The sequence below is a fragment of the Propithecus coquereli genome, unplaced genomic scaffold (genome assembly GCF_000956105.1).
Source record: "Propithecus coquereli isolate 6110/MARCELLA unplaced genomic scaffold, Pcoq_1.0 Scaffold111, whole genome shotgun sequence".
NCBI lineage: Eukaryota > Metazoa > Chordata > Mammalia > Primates > Indriidae > Propithecus > Propithecus coquereli.
This window is the reverse complement of record NW_012135081.1, coordinates 6,226,106-6,236,107: the sequence shown is the minus strand read 5'-3', so window position 1 is coordinate 6,236,107 and position 10,002 is coordinate 6,226,106. Positions and strand designations below refer to the sequence as shown.

The window sequence follows — 10,002 nt, the reverse complement described above, 5'->3', positions numbered from 1 at the left end:
AAAAAAAAAAAGAAAAAAACCAAAGCTGGAGGCATCATGTTACTGGATCTCAAAATATACTACAAAGCTATAGTAATCAAAACAGCATGGCACTGACATAAAAACAGACACATTAATCAATGGAATAAGATGGAAAGCCCAGAAATAAACCCACGTATTTATAGTCAATTGATTTTTGACAAAGATGCCAAGAAAATATAGTGGGGAAAAACAATCTCTTCAATAAATGATGTTTGGGACAACTGGATATCCACATACAGAAGAATGAAAATAGATATTTATCTCACCCCTCATACAAAAATCAACTTGAATTAAAGACTTAAACATAAGACTTGAAACTGCACAACTACTAGTAGAAAACGTAGAGAAGAGGTAGTATGTGCCTCCTCCACAGAGGTGAACTAGAATAGTAAGCACATTCTCACATTTTAAGCAGGTTGTCTAGGAGCAAATGCTAGCATTCACCAGGGAAGTAATGGGAAGCATCATGAGTGGGTCTTGGGCCTAACAGGGAGCTGCTTGGAGATTACACAGAGATGTTGCTCCAGAAAGGGAATCCACATGGAATTCCACAGGTATCTGAGCCTAGAGCAGCTTGAGCTGGGTGCCATTCTGAAAACCTAGATACTGGGGAGCTGTGGGCATGCCTACAGCCACTGTGTGGCTCTGAGGAGGGATAGAGGAGCCCAGGTACTCCCAAGACCCCTGGAAAGGTCCCCACTGCTCTGCTTGTGAGACTGAGACAGGATCACTCAGCATTTTTCTCACAGTTTCTGGCCCACACTCAATTAGTGTGGGCCCCGCTGCCTGGGTGGGGCCCCAGGCTTTCTGGTCACGGGCTCAAGGTGCCATTTTGAGAGTTTAACACTGGGCTGCATCTGGTCTTTGGGCTGAATTTGGGCTGAGTACAGCCACCACCTGGCTAGGGAGGGGGAGGGAAACCAGGCTTTCCAACACCCACTAGGACAACACCCACTATCCTGCAACAGGTGGCTGTGAGACCAGGTCTCCAGCAAACTGCATGCACTACACATGTGGCCTGCCTGAGAAGGGCCCCACCCTCTCTGGTCACAGTCCCAAGGAGCCATTTTGGGAGTTTAAAGCCAGGTAGTGCCTTGCCCTTGGGCTGAGTTTCAGCTGAAAAGTTGTAGCTCCACTCAGTGGAGGAGGGACAGGGGAGCCCAAGCTCTCCTACCTATACATAGGACAGTTCCTACTGCCCTGCTGTGGGCTGCTGTGAGACTGAGATGTGACTATATAAAGCAACAGAAATTATAAATTATTGATATTTCCAAGGAGGAAGAGATATCAAAAAGTGGTAAAATCAGGGTTTTAGTGTACCTGTTACCTTAATAGTGTACATTGTACCCAATATGTAATTTTTGATCCATCCCTCACCCCCTTCTCACCCTCCTCAATTCTTAGTTTCCAGTGTCTATTATACCACTTTGTATGACCATATATACCCATTGTTTAGTTCTCATTTATAAGTGAGAATATGCAGTACTTGTTTTTTTTTTCATACTTTTTATTGGGAGTACTTTTGTAGTTAAACATGTACCTGTCAATGAGGCTTTATTTAGGATAAATTAGCAGGTATCTCCTTCCTTCAATAGAGGACACAATGGCATTTTTACCTTTACATTTCTCATAATATCTAGGAAGCATCCCTTTATTTTCTATTCTCTTTTTTTATTTCAGCATATCATGGGGGTACAAATGTTTAGGTTACATATATTGCCATTGGCCCACCCAAGTCAGAGCTTCAAGCGTGTCCATCCCCAAGACGGTGCACACTGCACCCATTAGGTAAGAATATACCCATCCCTTCCTCCCCCCTCCCACCTGCCTGACATCCCATGGATGTTACTACTATATGTGCACGTAAGTGTTGGTCAGCTAATACCAATTTGATGGTGAATACTTGTGGTGCTTGTTTTTCCATTCTTGTGATACTTCACTTAGTAGAATGGTCTCCAGCTCTATCCAGGATAATATAAAAGGTGCTAGATCACCATTGTTTTTTTGTGGCTGAGTAGAACTCCATGGCATACATATACCACATTTTATTAATCCACTCATGCATTGAGGGGCACTTGGGTTGTTTCCACATCTTTGCAATTGTGAATTGTGCTGCTATAAACATTAAAGTGCAGATGTCTTTTTTATAGAATGTCTGTTTTTCCTTTGGGTAGATGCCCAGTAATGGGATTGCTGGGTCAAATGGTAGTTCTACTTGTAGCTCTTTGGGGTATCTCCATATTACTTTCCACAGAGGTTGTCCTAGTTCGCAGTCCTGCCAGCAGTGTATCAGTGTTCCTATCTTTCCACATCCACACCAACATTTATTGTTTTGGGATTTTTTTTTGTTTGTTTTTTTGTTTTGAGACAGAGTCTCACTGTGTTGCCCGGACTAGAGTGCTGTGGCGTCAGCCTAGCTCACAGCAACCTCAAACTCCTGGGCTCAAGCGATCCTCCTGCCTCAGACTCCCAAGTAGCTGGGACTACAGACATGCGCCACCATGTCCGGCTAATTTTTTCTACATATTTTTAGTTGTCCAATTAATTTCTTTCTATTTTTAGTAGAGATGGGGTCTCGCTCTTGCTCAGGCTGGTTTCGAACTCCTGAGCTCAAACAATCCGCCCACCTCGGCCTCCCAGAGAGCTAGGATTACAGGCGTGAGCCACCTGCCCGGCCCTGTTTTGGGATGTTTTGATAAATGCCATTCTCACTGGAGATAAGTGATGTCTCACTGAGGTTTTGATTAATAATAGACATTCTAATTGAATATTTTTGAAGTATACAAGAAGCTTATACCCATACTATGACTTTGTATGGCCATGACTTTGTATGAACAATTGTAAATACGATCAAAATATAAAATATGTTTGAGCAACTAGAAGATATTCAATAAACACAGATAATAGTCACTTTTATATTATGAAAGCACAAAACTTTATTTTCACAATTACAGAACATGAAAAAAATAAAAAAATTGTTTTTAACATTCAATAGAAAAAATTCCAATTATTTTGTCCAAATTACCTGCATAATTATTACCTGATTTTTAAATTCTGTTTCCCTTTTCTCTAGGCCCACCCAATTTTTTCACACTTTGCCTAGATTTTACCTTCAGTAGTCAGCTATGCTAAGCAACCAAATGAACCTTGGAGTGTCCTTCCAAATTATGAACTTTTTTTGATATGTTGATCTATCCTCCTAATTTTTTTTTTTTTTGAGACAGAGTCTCACTCTGTTGCCCTGGCTAGAGTGAGTGCCGTGGTGTCAGCCTAGCTCACAGCAACCTCAAACTCCTGGGCTCAAGCAATCCTCCTGCCTCAGCCTCCCGAGTAGCTGGGACTACAGGCATGCGCCACCATGCCCGGCTAATTTTTTCTCTCGTTGTCCACATCATTTCTTTCTATTTTTTAGTAGAGACGGGGGTCTCGCTCTTGCTCAGGCTGGTCTCGAACTCCTGAGCTCAAACGATCCACCCGCCTCGGCCTCCCAGAGTGCTAGGATTACAGGCGTGAGCCACCGCGCCCGGCCTTATCCTCCTAATCTTTAACATTCTTCTTCATTTATTTTTCTTGTAGAGATGGGGTCTTGCTCTGTTGCCCAGGCTTGTCTCTAGCTCCTGACCTCAAGTGATCCTCCTGTCTTGGCCTCCCAAAGTGCTGGGATTACAGGTGTGAGCCACCATGCTAGCCTAACATTCCTCTTTAACAAAGGGATAATATAAGTGTGGATAGCTGGCAAATTTACCCATTCACAATTTAGTTATCCTGCCTCTAAATTCGGGGTTTATTCTCCTTCAGCATATGTCTAAATACCATCAATGGCAATGTCAGTAGAAGACATCTGGCAATTGGAAATCTTGTTTTTTCTATTCTGTAGTCATAGCACATTTCAAGATTCAGTGTATCCAAATAATTTCTGTAAAGGCTAGCAGAAATGTTTTCTGTGGATAAATTAGTTTCAAAGGAAGAATATAATTGTCTCCACTGATTTTGAAGTTGCCCCATTAGCTCTTTCTACTCATTCTTGAAAAATGGACATTTTTAAATGAGAAAGAGAGCTCTGGAGTACATAATTTTTTTTACATCACTATTTAAGTTTCAGTAGGGAATCTTTAATTACTCCTGAACAATTGGGGACTAGGTACTGAAGTGTTCCCCAGCAAGTGAGAAATAGTTTCTGGGTGTTTAGATTCCACATCATGAGAAGACCACATGGCCAGAGATACAACTTTTACTTATTTACAATAGGTATTAGGCATTTTTGAGAATCTCTGTAGTATACAATAACTGAATAAATCCTTCTGAAATAAACTTGTAAGAAACAGAAATAAATTGCTTGATTTTGGCTTTTGTATTATAAGAGAAAAAATGTTCCTGGTGAAAGATTAACTTGATGAATCTACAAAATAAAAAAACCCCACATATTTGGCAAATTCATTAATGTTGCTCCTGGGCTATTCAGATTTAAATTTAATTTATCTTAGCCTCAAAAAAAAAAATCAATGGTTTCTTACTTTATGAGAAGTGCAATCCGTTTTACTGTGTCTTTGAACGCGTCTTTCACTTGTTTGTTTCGAAGCGTGTAGATAAATGGGTTAAGCAAAGGCGCAACTGAAGTAGTGAGCACAGACACCACCTTATTAATGGCCACTCCTTCCTTTGCTGAAGGTTTGATGTAGATGAAGATGCAGCTGCCGTAGGTGATGGAAACCACAATCATATGGGAAGAACAGGTAGAAAAGGCCTTTTTCCTTTGTTGGGCAGAAGGGAATTTTAGAATGGTCTTGATGATGTATGTATAGGAGAGGACTACACATACTAGGGTAATAATGAGTGTGAGCACGGCAAAACTCAAGACAATTCTCTCTATAAATGCTGTGTCTGAGCAGGTTATTTGCAGAATGGGAGATGCATCACAGCCAAAATGATCAATCACATTTGAGTCACAGAATTCTAGCTGAAGGCCTATGCCAAGAGGTGGGAGGATGATTAACAGGCCAGCAAGCCAGCAGCAGAGGACGAGTGTAGTGCAGACTCTGTTGTTCATGATGGTTGTATAATGCAGTGGCTTGCAAATGGCCACATAGCGGTCATAGGACATGGCAGCCAGGAGAAAAAACTCTGTCGCTCCAAAGAGGACAACAAAAAATAATTGGGTAGCACAAGCATTATAGGTAACAGTATTATCTCCAGTTGTCATAGTGTATAAGAATCTAGGAATACAGACAGTGGTGAATGAGACTTCTAAGAAAGAGAAATTTCGGAGAAAAAAGTACATGGGAGTTTTAAGATGGGAATCCAAAAGTGTGAGGGTGATAATGCTGAGGTTCCCAGCCACACTTAACATGTAGGTGACAAACAAAAATATGAAAAGCACAACTTGTAGTTTTGGGTCATCTGTCAGTCCCATCAGGATGAATGTTGTTATTGCTGTGTGATTTCTCATCACTGCCTTGAGCCAAGTCAAGGGCAATTGTTCCTGAAGAGAGAAGTGCCATAAGGAGCTGACATTGGAGCCTCAATGAAAACATCCCAACAAGCCACCTCACATGCACTTAAACTTCTTCTGCTTGATAATGAATTTAATAACATAGCTGTGCCTTTGGCATCTTACTAGGAGGCTTCTACAGGAAATAACTAATACAAATCTTCGCTTATAATTCTCTGATTGGAAAGCATATTTATAAAGGTGTCAAATAAAAACAAGACAAAACATAAATCATAAGTCTGGTATGCAGTATCTCAACAATATTGCCTTGAGGCACGAATATTATTTTTTCTTATCCTGGAAGAAATTATGACAATTTTGAAGTGTTTTTCTACCATCCTCATCTTTCTTTGTTTTCCCTACCATACCCGAAATGCCCCATTTTCAAAACCAAGAAAATGATTAACTAGTATTTAAATGCTGTTAAATAGTATTTTATGCTGATCATTTCATATTGTTATGATGAATTTTAACAGCAGCACATTCCTTTTAAAGTGTTAGTTTTAGCTCTTTGTACTTCAAATGATCTCTAAATAAGGAGATGAAAAGTTTAAAGTATAAAAGTGCATCTTTGTTTTTTTTTTTTGAGACAGAGTCTCACTCTGTTGCCCGGGCTAGAGTGCCGTGGCATCAGCCTAGCTCACAGCAACCTCCAACTCCTGCGCTCAAGCGATCCTACTGCCTCAGACTCCTGAGTAGCTGGGACTATAGGCATGCACCGCCATGCCCAGCTAATTTTTTCTATATATTTTTAGTTGCCCAGCCAATTTCTTTCTATTTTTAGTAGAGACAGGGTCTTGCTCTTGCTCAGGCTGGTCTGGAACTCCTGACCTTGAGTGATCCTCTCGCCTTGGCCACCAGAGTGCTAGGATTACAGTCGTGAGCCACTGCGCCCGGCCTTGTTTTGTTGTTCCCATATTTAGGTGAATGAAAGTATTTCTAAGCCAGTTTTGGAATTGCTTAGGAGAGGGTTCCTAAACCCTTTAAAGTGGTATAAAGAAAATTTTTGTAGAACACGACCATAAACCTGACTTATTTGTTTTGATGGTCTGGGTCATGGACAGAGCCCAGAGGAAGAATCTGTGGTATTTGCTTCCTTTGCCAGCCAGGCTCACCTGTGCTCTTCGCACTAAATCTTGAGTCTCTCTCAGGCTTAACTTCATGACCTCTTCTTTGAAAAATTTCGGCTGCTTCCTTCCTCAAATCACCTCTCCCCAACAATTTACCAATTACCTGCCTAACGTAGCTGCTCTTGTTCCCTGAGTTTTTGATATATCTACTTGTCCAAGTAATATTTATGAACAAACGGACCTGTATAAATCAATCTTGTAAACAAATTATAAAATACCCTACCTTTCTCTTTGGCATTGATTGCTGTCCATTTCAGCACCCCTCTGCAGTTTCAAGCCTTCCTGTGCTCAAATTTATATTTGTTCAGGAATCCCATTAGATGAGGCTCAGGGATTTCCCCTCTTCTTCATGTCAAAACTTACCCTCATTGAGATTTATATTTCAAGCAGCTGCTCTCAGATATCCGTCCTGTAAAAGAAAATGTGATAAATTCATTCTCACAGAGATACCAGTAGTTAACAATGACTTAATACATGGATCTGCTATATGTCTTTTTGTCTTATTAGTAGGGATTAATTGTTCAGTGAGCAATTTTAGGAACAACTCAAGGCTTTATAGAAAAACCCTACCAACTTTTACATGAGAGGAAAACCAATTTCCTGTGTATTAAACAATTGCCCCAATTGTACCTGACATGCAGATTCCCAACTGAGAATCAAAAATACTTTAGTTTTCTCTTCTTTCCTACTGCTCAAGTAAATAATCAATATTCATTCATTCAAATAAATATTTAATGAATACTTATTATTTACAGAGCGTAATATCAGAGACTGGAGATCCAACTATAAATAAGTTGCTGCCTAAAAGGGCTTTCAGACTACAAGTGGCAGATAGTATTTCATTTTAGTGCATTCTCAGTGACATAGTAATACAAGATAATGTGACAATGCAACTTTGGATTTGGGGAAATAACTACTTGTTTCTTGACAACTGTTCTTAGCTATAGTGGTAGCTATTCATATTTTCCTATGTTTGCTCAGTTTCCTTAGTCTCTTTTCTTTCTACAAAAGTTGGCAGTGTCAGCTGTCACCTAAGGCTGAGTTAGCAAGGCACATTGCTTGGGGGTCACAGACATGGTTTTTGAAACAGAGAAAACTGTCCCCTCCCACTCCCGTTCTTGGCTCATGGGAGAAATAATTTACTGGAGAGATGGTATCTTGTCATGTACTTGCAAAGGGAAGGCTCTGATTGACGGATAAGGGTGTTAGGCCAGGTTCATTTCTGCACTCCTGATTTTTCTCCCTCCTTTTTTCTCTTCCTTTCTTTGTAGACTACTTTAAATCTTTACACCTGATCTTGACATTCTCATTCCAGTCCTCCTTCTTCTAGGACATTCCTTGCTTTTAAAATTATTCCCTTATTCTCTTATCATATCTTTTATTCTTCTATATTGTTAGGAAAGAGTGGTGAACTCAATAATATTAGCATTTAAATGCTTATTATTTTGATGTTTAAAGTGCCTAAAAATGTATTGCCCTTCAGGGACATTGCATTTTAATTTGCAAAGATTGTTGAATAAACATTGCTTTTAACAACGCAGTTAAGCTTATAGTGTCAGAACCTTTGGATATAAGATGACTTCCTTTCAAGTTTATCTACCAGAAATCACACCAGTGTTCTATGTTATATTAGGAAAATTTTCTTGGGAATCTGAGAGTTATTTGTTTTTTAGTTCAGAGCAATCAAAGTTTGAAACAATTTTATTAAATAAATAAATTTTGCGCCACCTTCTTACCATAAAGAGTGTTTTCAATTAACATTAACAGGTAGTCCTTGATTACTTAACCTATGCAAAACTGCCTACTCTCACTGTTACTTTGGTAGCTGTAGGAGTGATTAAGACTCAGTTTTTTCCTTCATAAATTCTGTATTTAGTGAATTTTAAAATATATTTGAGATACTTTGACCTTACTTTTGCTTGGAACGAACCTCATTTAGTCTTCATTTGGGACTAAGGCTGCTTGTGGACTGGATAGTTGAGGTTAAGAAGAGTCTGAGTAGTACTGTGCCTCCCCCAAAAGTGGCAAAAAGTACTTAAATAACTAATGGATATTAAGTGAGGTTTCCTGTAAGGAAAGTTTTAATATTGATATTATCTGCCTTATACGACAATTTTTGATAATTTTGGGTGGAGGTATGTTTTCCACAGACTTTTATATTTCTGTCTATTAAATACTCATGCACTGCTGCTGGGAATGCAAACTAGTACAACCTCTGTGGAAAGCAATATGGAGATACCTCAAAGAGACGCAAGTAGAACTACCATTTGATCCAGCAATCCCATTACTGGGCATCTACCCAAACGAAAGAAAGACATTTTATAAAAAAGACATCTACACTCGAATGTTTATAGCAGCACAATTCACAATTGCAAACGTGGAAACAACCCAAGTGCCCATCAATCCATGAATGCATTAATAAAATGTGGTATATGTATACCATGGAGTACCACTCAGCCACAGAAAACAATGATGATCTAGCACCTCTTGTGTTATCCTGGATAGAGCTGGAGTCCATTCTACTAAGTGAAGTATCCCAAGAATGGAAAAACAAGCACCACATGTACTCACCATCAAATCGGTATTAACTGATCAACACTTAAGTGCATATATAGTAATAACATTCATCGGGTGTCAGGAAGATGGGAGGGGGGAGGAGGGGATGGGTATATACACACGTAATGGGTGGTGCACACCGTCTTGGGGATGGATATGCTTGAAGCTCTGACTCTGGTGGGGCAAGGGCAATATACATAACCTAAACATTTGTACCCCCGTAATATGCTGAAATAAAAAAAGAAGAAAAAAGTCAGAGGAACAGACATTTTTGTCTCATTCTTGACCTCAGGGAGAAAGCAGTTGGTTTTTCACCATAAAATATGATTTTAGGTATAGCATTTTATGTACATGCCCTTATGAGGTGGATGAAATTTCTTCCTATGCCTAGTTTGCTGAGAGTTTTTATCATGAGTGGATGTTGGATTTTGTCGAATGCTTTTTATGCTTCTATTGATTTGATCATTTGGTGATTCTTCTTTATTCTGTTAATTTAATAAATTGCTTTGAATGATGTTGAATGTAAACCAGTCTTGAATTTCTAAAATAAATCCCACTTGGTCACACACACACAAAAATACGAACAGTCTCCTCAACTGATAGTTACGGCCAGTGCTTTCTTTCAAAAGATAAAGTGATCATGGCAGGAAAATTCTAATTTTATGTTCCTTCAGAAACACGTGTCAGAAATGATTATTTTTTTTTTTTTTTAATCCCCCCCCACCGAAGTCCGTGTTTCAAATATGTCCATCCTTCGGGTAGTGCGCATTGCACTCCTTGTGTATACAAATACCCGTCCCCTCCTCC

The 10,002-nt window shown here is 39.5% G+C and overlaps 1 protein-coding gene across 1 annotated transcript; it reads right to left on the bottom strand.

The window, feature by feature from the left end:
* Positions 1-4,531: 4,531 nt before the first annotated feature.
* LOC105815239 (olfactory receptor 6C2-like) lies at positions 4,532-5,467 on the bottom strand. Its single transcript, XM_012650388.1, has one exon. The coding sequence runs from the start codon at positions 5,465-5,467 to the stop codon at positions 4,532-4,534; it is 936 nt and encodes a 311-aa protein (XP_012505842.1).
* Between the last annotated feature and the right edge of the window lie 4,535 nt (positions 5,468-10,002).